Raw genomic sequence first — 23,907 nt, 5'->3', positions numbered from 1 at the left:
CTCCTGCTTGAGACCTCTCTAGCCTGGAGAGGGTAGATATTTGTAAGGGATTCCAAAAGGGGACTCACGCCACATTTTTTTTTTTTTTTTTTTACCGTCTAGCTCTGCCATTATCTATACGCTGCAATTTAACACGTAACTGTCTTGCCATTTAACACATTCCCTTTCCAGTTGAGGTGGAGAAAAAGTTCACCCTCCGACACTAAATCCTTCCAGCACTGTTCCCAATTCCCTCTTTTCCTTCCCTACGCGGGTCACGCAGACACAGGCAAACCACCTAGGCTCTAGCCATCTTCAGACCATTCCCTTCTCTCTCTTAGAATCCAGACACATCCCTCTTGGCTAGCCAGATTATTCTGTACCAAACATGCTTAGTGTGACAACCATGTTTGCAAACCATTTTCTGCTATGCATCTGTCTTACGCTCTCCTATGTCGGTTCATGCTATTTCCTTTGGTGGGAGGCATCGATGGCTGTTTCTCCCATGTTTGGAAACTAAACGGTGAACGGGGAACCCTTAGTGAGCCAGAGATAATGAAGTGACAATTTGCCGGTTCCACATTTCTTCGGAGTAAGTCTCTGTCAAAACTGGTTGCAGGGACAGGGGCGCCTGGGTGGCTCAGTCAGTTAAGCATCTGACTTCAGCTCAGGTCATGATCTCGTGGTCCGAGAGTTCAAGCCCCATGCCAGGCTCTGTGCTGACAGCTCAGAGCCTGGAGCTTGCTTGGGATTCTGTGTCTCCCCCTCTCTCTGCCCCTCCCCATCTTGCACTCTCTCTCTCTCAAAAATAAACATTAAAAAATTAAAAAAAAACATTAAAAAGTATAATCCCCAATAGAGTGTTATTTAAAAAGGTAAACTAGCTGGTTAAAATAAATCCGAATGTAGACATACCCAAACTGGGCTATCAGAAGGGACACTTGGGAGTGGCTGTGTGAAATAACTAATAACACAGACTCTGGAGCCGGGCTACTTGGGTTCAAATCCCAGCTCTGCCCCTTACTAGCTGGTGTGAACTTGGGCAACTTTCTTTATCTTTCTGTGCATCAGTCTCCTTATCTGGAACATAAGAATAATAATATCCTCCTTAAACGATCGGTGTGAGGTTTAAACGAGTTAACGTATAAGAAACCCCCAGAACAATTCCCACCGGAGCGCAATTTGGCTTTGCTACTAACATTCATCGTCAAGTCCCATTGTGGCTACAGTGTATTTGGAACAGGGGCACCTGGGTGGCGCAGTCGGTTAAGCGTCCGACTTCAGCCAGGTCACGATCTCGCGGTCCCTGAGTTCGAGCCCCGTGTCAGGCTCTGGGCTGATGGCTCGGAGCCTGGAGCCTGTTTCCGATTCTGTGTCTCCCTCTCTCTCTGCCCCTCCCCCGTTCATGCTCCGTCTCTCTCTGTCCCAAAAATAAATAAACGTTGGCTACAGTGTATTTGGAACCACCTTTGGGGGCAGCGTATTCAGGGTCTTAAGCACATCCACCGGAATCACTGCAACGTGCATACGTTGGGATACAATTTCGTTCAACGGTAGTGCTGATTCTCGGGAGCAATCAAGCTATTGGGGGTTCAGAATGAGGTGTGCATGCAAAGTCAAGAGCGTGATGCTCCTGCATTGTTCACCTACCGCCTATGAAGAATTCCATAAAACCCACATGCACACACCCCCAGACAGTCCAGCTCCGTCTGAGGCTTCATCAATCCCGGGGTAACTAACAGGTTCGGCTTCTGCTAGTGAGAGGCTGAAAACGGAATTTTAATTATGAGATCTTCATTCCGTCGATGCCGAGGGCTTTCCTGACTGGTCTCCAACCAATGGGCAAGTTTCCTAAAAAGCTGATTTACATTTAAATCCAAGCCTTTTCTGGTTTTTTTTGTTTTGTTTTGTTTTTTCTCCCTCAAAGTTTGCTGATGCCAAGTTTTAAGTATGAAATGTCATTGTTTTCATACAAATATTCCCAAACATTACCAGTTGTCATTTTGGTATTAAATAAGGTTGCAGCTCTAACAATGGTACCATTAGCATTTTTAAAAGCGTTAACATCATTGTTCTTCTGTAAATTATTGCAGGCTCCAGTTACCCTACACAGAATCTTTAAAAAAAAAAAAAATGAATGGGGCACCGGAATCAAAGCCAGTTAGGGATGGATGAAAAGAATGGCAGTTACCTGTTTTTGCTGGGACCATAATGGTCTCGTGCTAGCCCGATTATCACCCCACTGGAACATGGTGCAATGGTGTGCCCCACCGTGTACCTAAATAACAGTGAAGAAGACGTACGTTAAACATTCCTTCCCCAAGATGCCTGGGATTTTGATAGAATCGCACTGGGTTGCCACAAAGGAAAAGAATTCTCTGTGGTTCTCAGCGCTGGATTCTTTACAAAAACATTTTCCAGTTTTTCTTTTCTTAAAGAAAAGGTTTCATGGATCTAGCATCTTGGGGAATATTGTGTTGCACATATATGATTTTGCAAAGAAACTGAAGTCTATCTCGTCATGTCTCCAAATGTCATCCGTAATCTTCCCGGGGGAAATCCTTTAAAATTGTATTATATGTGCCCTTAAGTTCCCTAACCACATAGTATTACTATTCTAGACCTCTAATATTGAAACCAAAAGGGCAAAGTAGCACGTGAATAAGAAAATAAATTTAAGAATGGAATAAATCCAGATTCAAATCTTGACTGTTGCCACTTACCACACGTGAGATCTCGGTTACTTCCCCTGAGACTAATGTAACTCACCTTTTAAAACACAGATTCGGGGGCGCCTGGGTGGCGCAGTCGGTTAAGCGTCCGACTTCAGCCAGGTCACGATCTCGCGGTCCAGGAGTTCGAGCCCCGCGTCGGGCTCTGGGCTGATGGCTCAGAGCCGGGAGCCTGTTTCCGATTCTGTGTCTCCCTCTCTCTCTACCCCTCCCCCATTCATGCTCTGTCTCTCTCTGTCCCAAAAATAAATAAACATTGAAAAAAAATTAAAAAAAACCCCCACAGATTCGTATCTAAATCACAGGATCACTTTTAAAATTACAAAAAGCTGTTTCTAGAGTTTAGCAGTGAGGGGCAAAGCATAGGGGTTCAGTAGAAGGGCCCTGTTATAATGCTAATCCAGTGAGCTACTTAATGTATAGGACTGGCCCTATGGGGTCTATAGGGCTTTTTGGTAAATGGCCTCGAGTTGTCGTGAGAGTTCCTCTGTAGAGGTTTTTGGGTAGTCTAACTGTAAGGTTCTTTCTTAGTTTTTCTTTTAGAGTCAGGCTATCTGCCTTTAGCAGTGCCTTTCCATTTTTAATTTGCTGTCAACTGGGGAACGAGACATAGCTGACAGATGAAGTCAGAATTTGGGGGCTACCCTGAGGTGGTCCCCCAGACTCCAAAACAACGCCCTCCCAGAGTTAAACTTTAAAACCAACATATCATAGGCAGAATAATCCTACAGGTGCAATGGCTGTCAGGCCAGGATGATTTTATTGTAACCCAGTCAGGGTTCATTAACATTAGCTATATAATGTTTTAGTGAAGGGGTGGGGGGCGGGGAACTTGCTTCACCCACAAAACCCAAAAAAAGAGGAGTCAGTGGCAGATATGGGCGGTGCCCAAGCCCTGGTGGAGGGAACCTTTGGCGAAGGGACATCAAGGATCAAGACCCCACTGGCAAGACTTTCCTCAGAAACGGACAGAGTTGCAACCCAAAGGTTTCAAATACTAAGTTCATATGGAGTACATTATTCTTGTATTGGCATGCCAATCATTTGTTCGTTCATTCAATATTTATTGGGCAACCCCTATTCTCACCTGGATCCCTCCCATTTGCTTTCTTCTGAGTCCATGTTACTAAGCAACCTTCTAGTTGTGTCTGGCTTCCCGGGCAGAGGGCCCTGGAAGGGGGAGAATGCACCGGCCACGCTAACATTCTAAGTGACAGGACTGCTTCCCGTGATGAGCTACTCAATGGGCATTATTTTGTCGCAGATCAGTCTCAGGAGCTTGGTTAAAGTGCACCTGCTCACGAGAGATGAACTCACTAACGTGTTGACAAATTATCTAAACCTGGAGACCCAAGGGCTAGGTCATGACCAGGTAAGTTCACCGTTGGGATTCCTCTGGGTGTGACGTGTTAGACTGTGTTCTGACGCTGAATGGTGACGGGGGTGGGGTGGGGTGGGGGGTGGAGAGGCAGTGTGTGGGGTCAGAAATTCTTGGCACTGGAGGCTGGTTCTGCCATTCATGCTCTGGTTTCCCGAAGCCAGTTGCTTAGCCTCTCCGAGCCTCTGTTTCCTCTTCTACACAACAGAAGGACAGTCCTTCGGGGTTCTCTTTTGGCTCAATGTTTAAACAAAAGCGACAAACCAGCAGATCTGTTGGATTAGAAACACCTGCCTCCCCTTCTCTCCCGTTCCATATTCTCCAGGCCTGACTGATGGGCCCACCTGCCATTCATTTACCCATCAGAGGGGCTGGCAGCATCCTTCGCACGACCCCACTGCCCACGGGAACCTCCTCAAAGTGCTCTTTGACAACACAGCACATCACACTGCTGTGCTTTCTTCTCGTAAGACTTGAAAACTGCCTTCTTAGCCAATGGTGTCTCAGCAAATGTAGTGACAGCTTTAAGGAAGTCACTGCCCCTGTGGAGTAATTCTATTTACTGCGAGAACAGCTGCCTTGACGTCTCCCCGCTCCTCGGCCAACACTAAGGCATCGTGTTCTTCAAGGATCCACCACGCGAGACCACCTTGGTCATAACAAGATTATCCCAGGCCTTCGTGTTCTCTCGTCTATCCAATACACATCCTTCCAAACCAGGCAAATCAAAAGGGCGTCCGGACACTGTGCAGACCATCTTTATTGCGCTCAAAAGAACAACTCAAGACACGCGTAGAGAGTGGGTTCTCATATAGGTGTCTCCTTCACCCAGTTAAATTTTTATTCAGTGAAAAAAGTTGACATTGAGACAAAAAATTATCGTAAAACTGTGCAACAATATAGTAAAATCTTCAGCATAAATTGGTGATTTGGAAACGCATCAAGGCAATCGAAATCATAAATGCCTAATGTCACCTTGGAGAGAAACAAGTATACGGTGTTTAAATGAGAGCAGAGTAGGCCTTTATTTTGCTTCCAATGCTTTCGATTTTGCGTAAAGTTTCTAATAATTTGTAACAAGAGTCTTTAGATGAGAAATGACATGGAATATCTGAGAATAATGTTCATACTTATTCCATTTGCGTTATTGTACATGAGACAAATACCATTCTTGGGTTACTTGGCTCTGAGGATTTAATTCCTAACACGGCTGCTCAAAATCGGTGGGCAGGAACATACGCACAGCCTACCCTCCCTCAACCCACGTTCAATGGTGGTTCCCATTCCGAGAACGTGCTCGTTGTCCATGTACCCGACTACGCGTACCTCTTGCTATCTATTCCATATCTCAGTCTTGCATAGAAAGTAGTCTATATGAACTTAATGCACTGGCTTTTATTACACAAAAATTGTACCTGAAAGGCAGCACACACTCCAGTTAAGAAAAATAACATGCTAGGAATGTCAAGATACAATCTCAACAAAGTGAAGATTCTGCACAGGGTTTGAGGGTCAATTTGGAAAATCAATATGGAGATGGTATTCGGTTGATTTATCTCCCGGACCCCTTGAGTGAGGGGTCTCCCAACTCTGCCGAAGGAAGAGAAAAATCTTCTCGGAGATTCACCATGATCCCCTTAGTAGGAAAGTGACCACCCAAACCTACCAAGATGAGGTTTCTGCCCTTAAGGAAGTACCGGGACTATCATCTTATAAGATGGAGTGACCACCGGGTGGATGTTTGAAGGTAAGATTCTCCCGGGGGAGGTGGGTGGTTATCTACAAGAGCCTCACCACACCATCGCCCTCCCCAGTTGCCCCAGAATGGCCGCTATCTGAGAAGGGTTACGTTCCTTGACAGGCTGAAGCGTAGCTTAATCTAGTAGGCCAGGGTGATGGGCAGGAGAGAGCATGTAGCTCTGCGTCCCACACCTGTTCCATCCAAATATCCCTACAGATACTAGCAGAGATGGAACCCCAGGAACCTCTGTCCCCAAAGTCCCAAGTTTCCACCAGTTTCCCGGCATCGTAACCATGTACCCAGTATGCCGGGGCAGCCAGGAGTTACTGGAACTTCTCACCTGTCTGGAAATGCCTGCATAGACGTGGCTTCTCCCCAGACTCCTCTGCAGAATTCTACTCTTTGTCATGTCATCCGCATGGACCCGTGTCTCCTCAGGCTCGAGGGGCATTCGATACCCATAGGGGCAAAGTCAGCTTCCGGAGAAAACTCTGTACACGGTGCCCCTGCCTGCCAAATTTTAGCAGTCCGTTCGTGGTCCGTCGTGGTCCACGTGCATGCGGGCTGCTGACATCCTAACGTCCGCGCTGGGAGAGAAGAGAACTCTTTTCCTGTACGGTGTGAACTTTTGAGGTGGCATCTCCAACGAGGTACAAAGGCCCTTCTTCACAAACAACCAGGGGCTCCAGCTGGTCACAGTGAAGACAATGATCTGGTCACGTTCAAAGGCTGCACATAGTTTGCGTTCTCATTTCCTATGGTCACTCCAACCTCTGGACTCCTGCAGACAGCGTATAGACACCACAACCCCACAAAGCTACGCGGAGGGAAGGAAGAGTGGGTGCTTCAAAAGTTCATAAAAATATACAATTTGCACATAGCTGTATCTACCTAGCTTAGTCTTCAGAAACTTAGCTCTTCTGTGTATATAAAATACTCTAGCCCTAAAAGGCTGCTTTTTCTCAAACAGCACAGTGGCGTTTTCCGAGGAGAGGGGTGATGGCCAGTCTATACAGTACTGTGCACTAAGCACTGGGAGGCGCTGGAGACGAGAATTGGAAGCTCAGGTATATATCTCAAGTTGCCAACTGGAGACACAGGCCCTGTAAACAAAGGCCTGCCTACAGAATAACTGAAAATAAAGTCTCAGAGCCTTTTATATCAGCTTTCACAAATGCCACCAAAAAGTTGGCCGAAAAAGAGAAGAAGAAAACATACTTTCTAGGGGTTCAATTAAACGACTTGCCTCCCACCAGACTGTTCATCCTTTTAGCTACTAAAAGAGCTTCACTTAAAGGGGTGGGGGTGGGGGGTAGGCCTTGGAGTTCTGAACAAAACCCCAAGACAACACGAGATAAAACCAAAGAACTTCCATTCTTTGAAAAAGTAACAAAGGAGAGAGAAAGAAGGGAGAAAATGTGGAAGGAGGCTCGTCATGACCACCACGTGTTAAAATAAAAGGGAGCCTTACCCACGCAACATGCTACATGTCTATAGTTTAAGACACTCCTCCCTGAAAATATATACATATATAAATTAAAACTTTTAGAACGAAAAAAATGGAATTGGCTCTTTGTTTTCCAGACGATCACTAGCTAGAGCGAAACTATATTATCACCCAAGAACGATACTTTTGGTTAAAAGAAAGCAAATACTTGTGAGAAGGTGATGTAAAGCATCCCAGAGGAGATGGGGTTTTTACAAAGCTCGCACGTAAAGGACACACATTCAGAAACATGACTTTGGACTATCCCCAGAGCTCACTGCTTCTCGGCTGAGAGGTTCTGCAGTGAGGTCCGTACGGTAGGAGTCACAACAACGCCGGACATTGGTGCCTACGACACTAGGTCTAAAGGGCGGCCATCAGTCCACAATGGATTCCACGTACCTATCAAGTGGCCATGAACTGAATACTAGGGTGGCATTTAAAGGCAGAAGAAGAAAAAAAAAAAAAAAAGCTCAGCTTGTTCTATCTACAGAGAGAATAAACTCTAGTCTTGTTCCACCTGCAAACTGGATAGAACGGTCTCGGATTTGTCGATCTCCTGTATCTCTGTTAAGAGCGAACAGGACTCTTTAAACTGGGCAGGGGTAAGGGGGAAGCAGGTGGAAGGAAACAAAAAAAGAGACAGAGAAAGAGAGAGAGAGAGAGAGAGAGAGAAAGAGAGAGAGAGAGAGAGAGAGAGAAGGCACTGACCCAATTCAAAATGACTGCATATATCAGTGTAGATTTTTAAAGACAGTAAGTGGCCACCTCAACACAAACACAAAATTTTACATTCGAGATTCTTCAGTGGTGAGTAAAAACAAAAAAGCCAAAAAGGACAAAGCAGGTACTATGTCTGCCAGTGTATCTATCATGGCACAGACCTAGGATTCTCCCACAACCGGGTGATTTTTTTTTTTTTTTTTTGCAAGGGCCATGACACCGGGGTGTAATAAAGCAGGGTTATCGTTTTTGTAGCTGTGAAAGGCGCATATAGTAAGACTCCCTCAGCGTCAGAGAAGAAACTGCTGTTTGACTGAAACGGAGCAACGACTCAATGCGCTCTCCTGCCAAATACCATCAGGTGACACACGAGTGACTAAAAATGGATTGCTTCCGGAATGGCGACAAAACTACTGCGGCTCCCCACCCCTCGACCCTACAAGGCGAGGGGTTCCTAACGGGCAGTGTTGGTGTCAGGTGACCGCTAAAGCCTTGCCTTATACAGAGTCCCAATAAATTAACAAAGTAACAGGAAAGAACCTTCCCCTATCACACACACACTTTCATGTAAACTGAATCTGAACGAAATTTAAAGTTCGAGCACACCTTCAAGGAGGAGGGAGGGATCCCACCCGTCACCCTCTCTTGAAGTTTTTCTATTAAATACATTTCTGTGTCTTAGAAAAATAAAAAGAACGGCCAGTTTATTGAATCAAAATGATCTCACAGACTTAAAAGCATGCCCAGCAAGCACAGCCCTGTAAGACTACATTAATATGAAATTAAAGCAATTTGGTTACTAAAATCAACCTGGTTGGAAGTTCACAGTTGATGACTACAAAGTGTACTCATTCCTTTCTTTCCTTTTTTTTTTTTGTTTTTTGTTTTTGTCTTTTGTTTTTGGCCCATATAAAAATAACATATTGCAACTCAAAGTGCATCTTTTTAAAATAAACCATCAACTATCTTTATCAAATAAAATATTTACACCATTTGGTTTCTAGTGAGGAAAAGCTCTTTCAGGCTATCACCATGGGGACGTCGTCTGAAAATCCAGTTATCATAGGAGCATCTTCGTCATCTTCCCCTAAAGGCAAAACAGTCGGTCCTTGGTAAGTTCCAGAGCACTTGCACCCAACCCCGACACCCACCCCTCCGCCCCAGCCGCCCCCAACACCGTCGCGAGCCCCAGCCTGGAAGATCGGTACCACGGCCCTCTAGGCACAGGGGTCTAAGCCGAAACCGAGCTCAGCTGACCCTTGACGCTCTTGGGTCACCTTCTCCCCGTCCATGGGTGACCAAGCTTATTTTAATGGTAGCTTGAACTTAACCAAAGAAAGAAAGGAAATCATTTAGGAAGGAGAACCTTATGACCTATCCAAAAGTCCAACGGGTGACTTAGGTTCCCTAATTGGAGTTATCCACACCCTACAACGACACTGTGAGCTTCTTTATCTGTTTTCTCCTCTGAACCCACACTGCTCTGAGGCAAAGGACCTCAGAGGGGTTGAAGCTATCTGAGGGCAGCTTCCCAGACTAAAGGATGTCCCCTCGTGGCCCCCGGTACAATCCTGTACAACCAAGTCACGATCAACCTTCAGTGATCACCGTGTGGTACCATTAACTTCTTTTGCCCCCCAGTAACGGAAGCAGAGAACCCACCCCATTCACGCAAAGCAGACCAAATACTTGTACTAAGCAAGACAGGAAACTGAGAAGAGGAGGGAGCAAAGCTAATATCAAATGATCAGTGATCGGGGAATATACAAATACCTTTATAAACAAAAAAATATTATAGCTGGTTTACAGGGAAAAAACTAGGTATGTAAAGTCACAGTCCACATGTCTGCGCTCGGGGACGACCCCAAAACACGCCTAACTTATGATATCAAGCGGTCCACCAGCTCTACAGCATTTCGTAATTATAATGAGCACGTAGACGTTTTAAAAGAGGTATTTCTTTCTTTCTTCCATACCACGTTATGGGTACGTAAAAAGCAGAATGACTGGGGAGGTGCCCCTAGCGATCGGAAAGGGGCACAGCCAGATGGAAAAGGCTTCTCTGGACGGAAGTCAGTTGGGAAGGCGTGACTCCTGATCTTGACCGGGCTCTTCAAGGACGCTGGACCTCCGGGTCCGGGAAGGATGGAGAGGGGTTGGGAATTCCTGAAAACCTGCTGACACCTCGGGGGTATCGAAAGCCCAGGGCCTATCGATCGACCCTTCCGTACTTCCTACTCAGGCCACCGGCTTGGAGGGGGTCCGCGCGGGGAGGAAGAGCCAGGGCACCCGCCCCACTCACCCAGGTCGTCCCCGGAGGAGAAGATGGCCGAGCCCAGCCTGGAGCTGTAGTGGCTGTTGGCGAAAGCGGTAAAGCTGCTCCGCAGCCTCCGATGCTTCGTGTACAGGACGGCAAACCCCACCGCCAGGCTCAGCAGTATCAGGAACAGGATGGGTACCACCACGGCGGCCACATCCGTAGACCTGGCCGCCCGGGCCGAGGACGCACCCGCACCTGCCAACGTTAAGACAGCCACGCATGAGCCCCCTCCGCAAAGGCAGCAGAGCCGCCCGCCGAGAGAGCGGGGAGTTTGCCGAACGGTTACCCGAACCGCCCGCCCGGTGTGACGAGTTCCTGCCCGTGACGGCCGGCTGGGTCCCCACGCCGTGCCACGAGCCGGGAGACCACGGGCCTCGTGCATGCAAATACGGTAATTACGTTAGACTCCTAATCACTGCCTTGTTGTTGATTTAGATAATCTCCTGGAAGGGAGACCTTTGTTGGGGTAGCAACACTGATTTCGTTAGCGTTCTCACTTAAGACCACTCGCTGGCCTTACATAAGAGGATGTGAAATCAGACCACTAATTAACGAGGTTGCAATTATTTCCCCCTACTTGGCACCGAAGTCACTCTGAACTGCAATTACCTGAAGCTCCGTCGAGTGATACAAACGAGATCCCTTAACTGCAACACTGACTTAACAGCTCATGAAGTTTTATGAGGTTTTTTTTCCTTACTTAAATAAGAGAGAGAGAGAGAACCCTTCCATATACGTTTAACATTTTAAAAATCCACTTGGCAAAGCCATTTAGGTGTCTGTAACCTGACAATGATGCCCACTTCCCACTATCTTAAACAAATTCTCACTTTATGATGATGTATAGATAGATTTGTACCAATAGGGCCCGAGGGCAAAGCCATCCCCCTGCTGGGTTAGGGCCGGTCTTAAAAATCCCTGGGGAGGGGGCGCCTGTCGGTTAAGCGTCTGTCTTCGACTCAGGTCGTGATCTCACGGTTCGTGGGTTCAAGCCCCGTGTCGGGCTCCGTGCTGACAGCTCGGATTCTGGAGCCTACTTCGGATTCTGTGTCTCCCTCTCTCTGCCCCTCCCCTGCTCGTGCTCTGTCTCTCTCAAATAAACAAACGTCAAAAAAAAAATTTTTTTTTTTAATTCCTGGGGAAAGTCTGAGTGAGGCAGGAAAATGGAACTTGGGAGTCCGTTTTAGCTAAGGAAGCAAAGTGGACCTTCCCTGTCCTATGAAGAGTTGAGGCAGTTCCCTGGTTTGGGGCAAGGTGCTGTGGCACAGGCCTGTGCCTCAGAGGGAACGCTCAGTAGCCACCCAGGGGTTCATCCCAACAAGGTGCTCAACCAGATGGGCCAGGGAACAGCCATTTCTTGCGAGCCTAATCTAACAACTCAAGACGCAGGTCTTTAAATTCTTTCGTTATTGACCTACGGGGAAAAGCCGTAGCCGAATCTTACTTCATACGTCCCAACGTAACCCCAGCTGTGAAGTGGTAAACTAGGGCAATGCTCCTGCCTGGAACGGTTAAGAGGAACCAGTGTGGCGGAGGAAACAAGAATGAGTGGGCCCTCACCTCCCCCACCCTGCTTCTGTGGTGGAAAATGGAGGCCTCACTGAGAGATTCTTTCTGCTGGACGATTTTGGTTTCATAAAGGCAACAGTTGTTTTCCCCCCAGAGTCTATTTCACAGTTGCTAATTGGTTTTGCTTAAAAAGGAGGCTCTATTTAGGAACTGCTAGGTTAACAAGACTTCTGTTGTGTGTTTTCTGTTAAGACCTTCTCAGAACCTCTAATACGCTATGATTCTCCAAAGGGGACACGGTCTGCAAGGTCGTCCTCCCTCAGGGAGGTGCCTGGGAAACATGACATGACAGAACGCACAACAACTCTAACGCGAGATTTTGGCTTAAGCATCGGCGAGCTCCTGGCTGGGAGTAAATGGAACTGAAAAGACCAGTGGCAAAACGGTGGCTGAAATGCTGACCAAGCTACTACGATACAAGCAGCATTTCTGTGCAAATGAAAGGTTCCTCTCCGCTGCCCCACCTCTGCCCTCGGCATGACCCAACACTGGTATCTGTGAGTGTTTGTAAGACAAGATGCCAGGCCAAATTCAGGTTCTGATCTGGACTGGCGGCTAAGACGAAGGGGGAGGCTATACAATCGGTCACTCTATGGGAAGGAGATTATCTACTGACTTGGAAGAATCCCAGGGAATATTAGCATACTAGAGGCTCTGAGAAGTCCTGCAAACAACAAGCAGTAGCACTCACACTAACCTAGTGTTTCCCAAGCAGAATCTCCTTTTTTTAACAATACCTACTGCTAACCTATGCCCTTTTCTAGGCTCTACATTCAGAATTTGGTCACACGGTAACTCCAGCTCCTCACCCCATGCCTGGCTTGGGAAATATTTGTTAAATAAATCAGTGCCTGATTACACGGATGCACAAATGACTTTTTTGAACTGAAAGAATATTTTAAATTTTTTTAACGTTTATTTATTTTTGAGACAGAGAGAGACAGAGCATGAACAGGGGAGGGGCAGAGAGAGACGGAGACACAGAATCTGAAACGGGCTCCAGGCTCTGGGCTGTCAGCACAGAGCCCGACGTGGGGCTCGAACTCACGGACCGTGAGATCATGACCTGAGCCGAAGTCGGACGCTTAACTGACTGAGCCACCCAGGCGCCCCTAAACCTTGAGTTACCATCTTAACAAAAGAAAGAAGAGGGGCGCCTGGGTGGCGCAGTCGGTTAAGCGTCCGACTTCAGCCAGGTCATGATCTTGCGGTCCATGAGTTCGAGCCCCGCGTCAGGCTCTGGGCTGACGGCTCAGAGCCTGGAGCCCGTTTCTGATTCTGTGTCTCCCTCTCTCTGCCCCTCCCCCGTTCATGCTCTGTCTCTCTCTGTCTCAAAAATAAATAAAACGTTGAAAAAAAAATTTAAATGTGCGTAAGAAAGACCCATATTCATCAGACCACGCCACATCCTTCATCTGTTTCCCCAGAAGTGAAGATGGAAAGTGGCCACACGAGCGACTCACCAGACCCCAGTTCGTCATACAGCAGGACAGCAGGCTCCCCACAGATCTGGCTGCCAAAAAGGCATCTTGCTTGCACAGTGAAAGTGTAATTATGACCCAATTTCAGGTTGGAAATTTTAAAGAAAGTGTCAGTAGTATTCCCAAGGTAAGCTGAGATATTCATGGCTCCATCCAACATGTGTATCTCATAGCCCTGAAAACAAAGACACGAGAGATTGTGCAGGAAGTTAAGTAAGGAACCTGACAGCTTCTATTACTGGTTCCAACTTTATGTGAGCTCCTTACTGCAGGCTTTTATAGATGCGAAAGCACTTTGGGTTTCTTACTAGATCTTTTTACATTACCACTGAGATATTGGATTCAGAAAATGGCAATTTTCCCATCCCAAATAACTACCACGCCCACTTGTGAGCTGCAAAGTGGAAAAGTATAGCCCTAATGAAAGCCATTTTAATAAATATTTTGGTACACATTCAAAGTTCTGGTCAAGCGTCCACTCATCGCAAGCAATCTGAAATGCAACAAAGAATCCGGACAATTCAGCGACAGTTTGCTGCAATGTAATGGGATTTGACTCATGATAAATCCGGGTCGTGGTGGGACTCCAGCAGCGGGGCTGGAAAAGTCAGGACATTTCTAGGGAGAACAGTGTGTGGGAACTTCCTTGTCAGCCCACAGCTCACTCCCCAGCTCCTCCCTTTCTAGCTCTTCCAGGCTGATGGTGGCCCCAGACCAACTTGGCCTTGACTAGAAAGCACCTCAACATTAGGGTGGGGGCAGAACGGACTCCTGGACTTCTCCGATAATCTCCCAATATTCCAGTGTCAAAGCTACCAACTCCCACCCCACCAGCACCAAAAAAAGACCTCCTCTCTTAGCTCTATCCACATACTGGGCCCCACTGCATACTCACGGACTCTTGGTCCCCATTCCATTGACCTGTCTATTCTCTGAACTCTAAGCCAGGGGGAGAGAAGAAGGATGCGCTATATAGGCTTATGCCAGAACCCTCCACTGGGAGTCAAATACTGACCTGTCACCTCCACCTAAAAGCTGGGCCATGAGGCGGACCACTGGCTGCCAAACTGGGCCTCCCAATACCCCCTACCTGGAATCCCGTCCCTCCATTCTTCTTTAGAAACTAGCATTGATTGCTTCTATCTAGCACGTATTTGCTGTCGAGAGCATGCAACATACATAAAGGTGTAAAGAAAAACATTCAAATGATACAAACGTCGGTCATTCACTTAATTAACTATTAAACATCCTCTTCTCTGAGACACTAAAGTTATTTCCTCTTTCTTGCTATCAGAAATAAAACAAGGCCCTCAACAGAGCCTTGTACATAAATTCTTTATGCACATCGTTTCCTGAGAATAAAATCCTGAAAGAATTGCCGGGCCAAAGGATGCGAACACTTTTTATTTCTGACATGTATCACCAAAGTGCCTTACAGAAAGGCTGAACCAATTTGTATTCCCAGCATGCTAATCTCCCCAACTACGGCTCATTCTGGTAATACTCTTCCCCCCCTGCCAAACTTAGCTGATTTAATGTTGAAAGGGTCCTATCTTTGTTGTTCAGATCACCAGTGAGATTGATCCTTTTTTCTTTTGCCCACTGCTGCTGGAGTTTTTACTGTGTTACCGGTACCTTTTCCAGAATCAGAATATTAGTCTTCTGAACTGCTTTGAAAGCTTTCTTTATATTTGAGTTTATTAACCATGTATAGGTCCCGGCGGGGAGAGTTGTGAGGATGTCCAAATTTTACTCTAGCTTGGCTTCTGGCATTACAGGGTGACCATTTACAACCCCAGCGCCCTTTACCGACGCTGTGCCGCGAAAGAGCCACAGTGGATTTGTCGTGTCTCCGTTCAGCTCGTGCTTTGCTGACAACGGGGACAAGCCAGGTCCGCTCAAGAACCTGTCCACCCTTGGGTGACAGATCGGCAGATCTACTCGCCCTCCTCCTCCCTCCCATCTCCTGTTGCGAATACAGTCATGGGTCTGCCAGTGACAAAACAAAACAAAACAAAACAAAACAAAACAAAACAAAACAAAAGTCTTTTCTGTATGTTGACGGACTATCTGCAGGTACTTCTTGCTCTCGGACATCACCGGAAAGAAACCGCGATGCCACGGCACGGATGTAGCTCAGTCCCCGGCACTGAAGCCACGGCCCTGCTCTGGGACTGTCAGAAGGCACAGGGGGGGCTTGGCCCATTCCCCTGTCTTGCGGGGCGAAAACAAGTTCAGGAATGAAAGGTGCTTAGTGCAGGGCTCTCTTGAACGGGCAGGATGAACCTCTGAGTAATTAGCGAGCCCACAGAAAATGGCCCTTTTGTTCTCAAGTTCGCTCCCGTGCCCTTTTCCTTCTCTCTCCCCCTATTGACGCGCCAGCGGGCTGGTAACGAGCCCATCTCTAAAGCTGCATTTCAATTAGACCCCCGAAGTCATTGTGGAGGAGGGAGGAACTCACCCTGCTTTCATTGAAATGCTTTTCCTTCAAAGCTAGACTCTTCCAAAACAGAAGGACGTGGTCGTTTTCTGTTATGATTTTTAAGGCATCAGGTGCGGACAATGAGACTGAAAATTAAAGATTCAGCAGGATGCGGTTAGTGGCTATGTATTGGAATCGCTGTTCTCTCTGGTCAGAGGGAGATTAAATAACGCCAACTTGAAAGGCTAGGTCAAGGAAGAAACGGAACCCATGTGTTGCTTAGTACAGAGCCTCACACAAGGTAGACGCTCCCTAAGTGGCATCTCTCTTGTTGCCGTTATAATACCTTTGGCCAAATCTGGATAGCACCTACTCTAGTGGCCCTCAGAGCCACAGATGGCCGAAAACAAATTGGGTCGGGGAGAAAGGGAGGGGGTGGGACGGACCACGGTTCCAGAGCCTTCCTGGACTTCTGCTCTGGCTGCAGTCTGCTTTCCTGTCTCCCTGGTCCCGCCCCAAGACCTGAGGAGCCTGACTGCTCAGTGAGGGGCCAGGGGCTGTACCCGACAAGAGAGCCCTGGAGTGACACTGGTGTCAGGCCCTGACCCGCTGCTCACACCGCCAGCCTAGTGGGGCCTCCGTCGCGGACGTTCTGACACTGTCTGCTGCTAGCCAGGTACCTGAGCTCGTGACCTGCTTTCTGAACTAGAGTCTGACGGCTGAGCCAGCCCTGGACTGGCAGCAAGCCCCCTTTAATACGCTGCCCAATTCTTAGTCTCCCTCCTTGGCCGCAAGAAACCACTGTGATTTCAGCCTAGGTTCCCATCCTCGGCTTTCGTGGCAAAGGCTGTTTCACTTCCTACCTCTTTGGGGCATTCCTGCCCTTGGCCCCTAAAAATGTTGAAACCAGCTAGGCAGAAGGAGAGCGAAAGCGATGCAGGATACGGAGAATGACAGCCGCCCCCCCCCCCCAGGCCACCACCCTGTAGCCCAGGCCCTGGAACCCTGCCCTGCCCGCCAGGTGTGGATACCGACACTTCCCGTGCAGTTCCTGAGAGATGTTGTGTGTCTACGGGCTTCCTAGCAGCCCTGTGGGTACCTTGCTGTGCGAGAGGGCTCCTCATCTCTCTCCTGTTTACCTGTGGTGATTTTTATACTGGAATCTTTGCTCATGTTCCCCAGTTGGACAATGACGTGGTATTTTCCTCCAGGTTCCAACTTGTTAAGGGTGTATTCCACAGTACTGTTGCGGGATCTTATTTTGTAGCTTCTATCACTCTTCCTTATCAGATCTTTAACCGCAATTGCATACAACTAGAACAGGAAAAAAGAGACCTTAAGGGTAATCAGAAACCTGGCATTTTTTAACTCTTTGCAATTCGATGGTGGATGACAGAACGTAAGCACCATCAGTGGCTGCGACCCAGAGCAGCGACGTTTTGAGCCCCACAGTCTGACTCTGCTCTTTGGAAAGCCTTTGGGGGTGGCCAGGTCCAAATCCGGAACAGGTATTTGTTCCCAGAACTGTGCACAGAATTATCAATTCAACCCAAAAAACAAGCCTAGGGAAAGTTACATTTATTGTGGCATCAGCAAATAGGTTGGAACAGGCAAAAAAAATCCAAATTGAGTGTTCAGAGCATCTCCTCAGCTGTGATAGTTTCGGGATGTTGTCAGAGGAGACAAAAGGACAAAACGCTCTGCTTATTCTCTCCCCCAGATTGCTTCTTACATATATGGAGGCAAGAGGAAAAGACAGGGCCATGTGGTAAGTGCAGGAGATTCCATCACCAGGAAGAAGCTGAGAGTCAAGGAGAGCCTTAGCAACAGAGCATCTAAAACCATCCACCCCAGGGGTGCTCAGTGGGTTAAGTGTCTGACTTCGACTCAGGTCAAGATCTCACGGTTTGTGAGTTTGAGCCCCACATCTGTGCGGACAGCTCGGAGCCTGGAGCGTGCTTCGGATTCTGTGTCTCCCTCTCTGTCCCTCCCCCACTTATGCGCCCCCCCCCCTCTCAAAAGTAAATAAGGGATGTCTGAGTGGCTCAGTCGGTTGAGCGTCCGTACGACTTTGGCTCAGATCATGATCTCATGGTCCGTGAGTTCGAGCCCCACATCGGCTCTGTGCTGACAAGTCACAGCTGGAGGCTGCTTTGGATTCTGTGTCTCCCCCTCTCTCTGCCCCTCCCCACTTGCGCTCTGCCTTTCTCTCTCTCTCAACAATAAACATTAAAAAAAATTTTTTTTAATAAATAAAACATTTTTTAAAAATTAAAAAAAATAAATAAATAAAACCACCCACCCCTGGGATGACGGAGAGGGCAGCCTGGAGCAAAGGAAAACAGAAGCTGTTTTTCAGAATTAATGCCTCTTCTTTTAGACCAGGGGCCAGCAAACTTTTTTGTAAAGGTTCAGATACAAAATACCTTTAGGCTTTGAAGGCCAAATGGGTCTCTACCAGAACTATTCAACTCTGCCACGTGTCACATGAAAGCAGCCACAGGGAAGATGTACACGAACGGTAAGAGTTTGGTTCTAATAAACTGTATTTACAAAAGCAGGCAACGACCTGGATTCGGCCTGCAGGGATTTGTCTGCCAACCCTGCTTCAGAGGATCAGGGGAGGGAAGGGGAGAAGTCAGAGAAGAAAGAGGGACCGACCAATATGGCAGCTGGAAATCATGGAGACGCAACGATTAAGAAGAGGCACCTACAAGGACCCCGTCTTTGGCCGGACAGAAACGGGGGGAGAGACCTCCTGCTGAGCTCCCGCCACCAGGGCTGGCTTTCCTGGTCCCATCACAGGACCCCCTCTCCGCTCCCAAACCATGCCAAGAGCACGCATGGCCGGCCGAATGCCCGGCCCGCTCACCAGGTCCTGGTCAGGAGAATCATACGGGGATTCCCACTTGATGACAGCCGAGGTTTTGCTGGTGCGAACCACATGCAGGTGACGAGGTGGGAGCCTGTTGTCCGGGATCATCCTTACCACAACGTAGTCGGAGGACGGCCCTAGGTAGGGCACCACCACCCGGACCTGAAACAAACACCCATGGACGCACGCAGTCTATGCTAAGACTTTTTTTTTTTTCCCTCCCCCCACAAAACAGTGACACACGTACCCAATTATGATTCAATCATGGCAAAAGAAGACACAGAATGTAAGAGAACTCCCCACCCATCCCAGATCTCTAATCCATTTTCCCAGAAGTATCGCTGGAAATGGTCTTAGGTGCTTCCTTCCCGGTGTCCCGTGCACACGTTAAGCGTAGATCTACACACGCGTGCCTCCTACACATGCGTGTCTACGTGTGTGTGCGTCTAGGTAGCCTCTTCTTCTTAATTTTTTTAGACAAATGAGAAAATGTTACACGGCTCGTTAGGCTCTTCGCTTCTTGCCATTAATAACAGAGCCCAGAGATGTCTCCCCCTCGATACAGGGCTCTCTGTCTTTTGAAGGGTTGCCCTGTAGTTCATTGCAAGGATCAGCCACGCTCTTCTTAACCAGCCTTGGCAGCCACGTGTTTCAAACCTTCTGCTGTCACCAGCAAGAGCGCACCAGACACCTTTCTCCAGAGATCTTGGCACACATGACACAAGTATGTGGGCTAAGCTCCTAGAAGTGGAGTCGGACAAAGTGGTGTGTGTTTCTGTTCCTGCTGCGACCCATTTGCCGGGTTCGCAATCCCCCACCAGCGAGCTGCGGTGGGTTAAGGGGTCATTCGTTCTGTTTTTCAAGCAGGAACTTGATGCTGCCACAGAAGAGGAACTACCCTCTCCTCACACACTCAGATCCTGGAGTCCCGCGTCCAGCTCCCCCGGTCTCGGTCGGAGCGAGGCGCCCAGGATCTAAGCCAGCCTTAAAGAACAGAAAGTCCTCTGGACCCCCTGGTACGGGAACCTTACCAGAAACAAATACTGCTCATCCCTCCTGACAATGACTGTTTTGTTGTGGAGTGAAGTAGTCAAGCTCTTCGGACTGCGATACAGGTCAAGGAAGGATGTAGCGTAGAAAATGCCATAAACCTGGTCAAGAGGATGGAAGAGGACATCAGCTCGGTGGCCAGTGACTTCATTCTCTTGAAATCCCGAGTTTATGCCCTGCTGCAGGGGAGCTTAGGAGAGAAAAGTCTTCACGTAGCATGTATTTCATCGGCATTTACAGAGCAGGCGCACTGGGGCTGGCAGCGAACCCACGGCCACCAAGACGAACACGGCGGGTGCTCTCTGTCCTCCAAGAGCTCGTTTTTTTTGAGGAAGGAGGAGCAGAGAAGAAAAACAGACACGATTATAAATGACAAGCTGCCAGTACAGAACAGGGGATGCTACAGGGAGCGACTGCGCGAGGAGCCGCGGAGAAGGGGGCGGTGGGTCCCAGAGAGCCGGGGGCATGCTACCTGAAAAGCAGGGATGGAAGAGGGGAGCTGAGCGGAAGTGCTGATTGCGGAGGAAGCGAGTGCATTTGTAGGGGGAGGCGAGGAGGGAAGGCAGCAGGGCGGACGTGGGGCGCTGCCCAGAACACACCCATTCTTCGTCTCCCCCTTAGGAGAATCCTGGTTTTTAGTGAGAATTGCCACTGGAAGAAAATCTGCACTTCCCACTTCCCCGGAAGCTGGGAGGCCAGGTGACAAAGTTCTGGCCAATGAACTTTAAGCAGAGATGTCACGTGGGGCCCGAGTGACGGGCTCATTAACATAGGGGGAGGAGCCCTTCTTTCAGCTCTCCTCCCGCCTGGAACACAGATGATGGTGCCTGGAACCCAGATGATGGTGCGGCTCCAGCCCTCCAAGACCCTGAGGTGACCTTGAAGATGGATGCCACGGGCAGCCTGGGTCCCGGCTCAAACCGTGCTGCTGCTGTACAAACCCAGGGCCGCTGAAGGACTCCACCTTCCCTGTAAAAGCCACTGTCACTTTCAGCCCTGTGATACGCAGCCACTCTGAACCCCGGCTGAGGTGGGTGGAAAACTGGGAGTTTGAAGCAGGGACGGGGGATTTGATGGGCTTGGGGTAGGGGATGGCCTCTGGGGGGGTTGTAACGGGGAAGGGGCAGTGAAGTGCCCAGGAAGCTTTCTTAGGCAGCATGCAAGCACGCATGGGCAGGTAAGACGGGGGCTTGGAGAGAGCTGTACAAGTCTGGAGAGGAGGTGGGGCCCGAGGGCATGGCCCAGGGACGTGCGCGGGGACTTCCGAGGCCCAGAGAGCTTCAGTTCTGGCGAGCCTCCTCACCCCTCTGGGCCTCAGTTTCCTCACTGGTAAACTGAGAACACGGACCCCAGGGAGCTGATGAAAGGATCGAGTGGGAGAAGGAAAAAAGGTTCTCGGGGTGTCTTACTTCCCCTTTCTTCAAGGCCGACCTTACAATTACGTGCAAACCTTGGTTCATTCCCCATCGCTCAGTCCCGCTCCAGATGCACACCGGAGACGCCCTCAGAAGACAAGACACGGGCTTCCACGCTCACCAGTCACGGTGAGGACTGAGTCTCGCCTACAGATTTAGTTCTATGGGCTTCTCCCTTTAGCAAACACAGAAACCCTTCAAGGAGCTTACAGACTAGTTAGGGAGATAATAATGCACGGAAAATGTCAACGAGGATAAAGCGGTATCTAATGAGACAGGTCTCTGAATGGCACCAACTATACACTTCTCCGGAGTTCATACGGGAAAAGCATCAAGTAGAAGACAGTGGGATTGGACTGCAGACCAGAAGGACAGAAAGACTCCAGGAGGAGAAAGAGCATAAGCCAAGGTACAGACGCAGGAGCGGGTGAAAATGTGCCAAGAACCTTGGGAAGACCCACCTAAAAGCAAAGGGGAGGTATGGGGAATGAAAGCCACATTCAAAAAGGAAGCACAAATCTGATCATAGTGAGTCAAAATGCATACATAATGACAAAAAAAAATGACCTATGTAACGTGCAGCAGGGACACTGGGATGAAGGGGGAGGGGGGAGGCACATGTGGGAGGAGCAGCCCCGGGGGCCGGGGTGCAGGGTCAGGCGGTCACATAGGTGGGGAGGAGTTGGAGGGTCTTGTTAGTGCTGCTAACATGTCACCACGCCCATGAGCCAAGGTGGGTCCCCCATGACAGGAACATGACCCCCTCTTGAAACTCACAGTCTATTCAACAGCAAAGAGCATGCGCATTTTCTCTCGGATGCCAGGTGAAGGTGTGGAAAGGGATGCTGGGGCTGGGATGGCAGGTGCCTCTAGAAGGTAATCCAGAACTGACCAAGAGAGCGGTCTGTGTTTGGGTGAGAAATGAGGAAGTGGTAACAGAGGAGAAAGCCCTCGGGCTGCTGCCTAGCCTCCCATCAGGGCAGGGTCCATCAGGGCAGGGTCCATCAGGGCAGGGTCCATACTGACGCTGCAAAGGTCACCCTGGCTGACTTACCACATTCCTGGGGCCAGTCCAGGTGCATTCCACTGCAGTCTGATTGATGGCCTTGGCTTTGAGGCTAGGAGCAGGTGGGCGGACTCCTTTGGTCGTGACATGCTCAAACGCCAGAGGGCTATCCCCTAAATCAGTCTTGGCCCAGGCAGAAATCTCATAAGATGTATGAGCGGTCAGATTGGTAACTGAAAGGGACAAGAAGACGTCAGGAGGGAGCTGGAGGTATCAGTCAAGAATCTGTGTCTTGACAAACCAAGAAAGAGACGCTTGACTACAGAGAACATACCGACATCACCAGAGGGGAGGGAGGGGGGTGCTGGGTGAAACAGGTGACGGGCATTAAGAGCACACTTATTGTCGTAAGCACTGCGTAATGCACAGAAGTGCTGAAGCACCATATTGTACGCCTGAAACTAATATAACACCGGATGTTAATGACACTGGAATTAAAATTAAAAATTTCCTTAAAAAAAAAAGAATTTGTTACTTGGTATACAACAACCTATTTTTTAAGCGTTTTTAAAAAAATCTCTACCCAGTGTGGGGCTCAAACTCATGACCCTGAGATCAAGAGTCATATGCTGTTCCGACTGAGCCAGCCAGGTGCCCCGATACCCTATTTTTTTAAGGCAATCTCTCGGTTTAAGTGAGCCCCACATGCTGTAGGATTTTCATCGTTTTGCAAGTTCATCCCAGCGTTAGTTACTGATGACTCCTACAAATAACACACTTGCATGGGCGCTAGGTAGTTTCTTTAAAGCTGACCATCTGAGGGGCGCCTGGGTGGCTCAGTCGGTTGAGCGTCTGACTTCTGCCCAGGTCATGATCTCGTGGTTGGTGGGTTCGGGCCCCACATGGGGCCCTGTGCTGAAAGCGTGGAGCCTGGAGCCTGCTTCGGATTCTGTCTCCCTCTCTCTCCGCCCCTCCCCTGCTCATGTGTCATCTCTCTCTCAAAAATATCTCCCTCTCTCTCTGCCCCTCCCCTGCTCATCTCTCAAAAATAGACATTTAAAGAAATTTTTTTAAAAAGTTGTTTCTAAGAATATTTAATGAGACTAGAAAATTCTTACAACTTTACGTTAAGTGGAAAGGGCCGGATATAAGACTACAGCTGCCCCTTGAACAACACAGGTTTGATCCTGCATGAGCCCACCTGTACATGGGTTTTTTATTTATTTATTTTTATTTTTTTTTAATATTTTTATTTATTTTTGAGAGAGACAGAGACAGAGACAGAGCACGAGTGGGGGGAGGGACCAAGAGAGAGGGAGACAGAATCCGAAGCAGGCTCCAGGCTCTGAGCTGTCAGCACAGAGCCCGACGCGGGGCTAGAACTCACAAACCATGAGATCGTGACCTGAGCCGAAGTCGGACGCTTAACCGACTGAGCCACCCAGGTGCCCCTGTACATGGGTTTTTTATAATCTGGTACTATAAATGTATGTTGGCTCTTCCCTATGATTTTCTTAAGAACACTTTTTTTCGGGGCGCCTGGGTGGCTCAGTCGGTTAAGCGTCCGACTTCAGCTCGGGTCACAATCTCGCGGTCTGTGAGTTCGAGCCCTGCGTCGGGCTCTGGGCTGATGGCTCAGAGCCTGGAGCCTGCTTCCGATTCTGTGTCTCCCTCTCTCTCTGCCCCTCCCCCATTCATGCTCTGTCTCTCTCTGTCCCAAAAATAAATAA

The 23,907-nt window shown here is 48.6% G+C and overlaps 1 protein-coding gene across 4 annotated transcripts in view; it reads right to left on the bottom strand.

Moving 5' to 3' along the window:
* Window positions 1-4,889: 4,889 nt before the first annotated feature.
* SORL1 (sortilin related receptor 1) overlaps window positions 4,890-23,907 on the bottom strand; it is a 172,299-nt gene continuing 153,281 nt past the window's right edge. For 2 of the 4 annotated variants that reach the window (XM_023239202.2, XM_023239205.2), the window contains 8 exons: window positions 22,226-22,410; window positions 19,738-19,857; window positions 18,704-18,868; window positions 16,971-17,145; window positions 15,871-15,977; window positions 13,392-13,584; window positions 10,342-10,554; window positions 4,890-9,126 (listed from right to left, as the gene is read on the bottom strand). In XM_023239202.2, the coding sequence (XP_023094970.1) occupies window positions 9,059-9,126; window positions 10,342-10,554; window positions 13,392-13,584; window positions 15,871-15,977; window positions 16,971-17,145; window positions 18,704-18,868; window positions 19,738-19,857; window positions 22,226-22,410 (1,226 nt within the window). In that variant the 3' untranslated portion in view covers window positions 4,890-9,058. The remainder of the gene's footprint in view (window positions 9,127-10,341; window positions 10,555-13,391; window positions 13,585-15,870; window positions 15,978-16,970; window positions 17,146-18,703; window positions 18,869-19,737; window positions 19,858-22,225; window positions 22,411-23,907) is intronic. The other 2 variants (XM_023239203.2, XM_023239204.2) reach the window with 2 other exon arrangements.

This window comes from Felis catus, chromosome D1 (assembly GCF_018350175.1).
Source record: "Felis catus isolate Fca126 chromosome D1, F.catus_Fca126_mat1.0, whole genome shotgun sequence".
Classification (NCBI taxonomy): domain Eukaryota; kingdom Metazoa; phylum Chordata; class Mammalia; order Carnivora; family Felidae; genus Felis; species Felis catus.
This window is presented reverse-complemented; position numbering and strand designations above follow the sequence as displayed.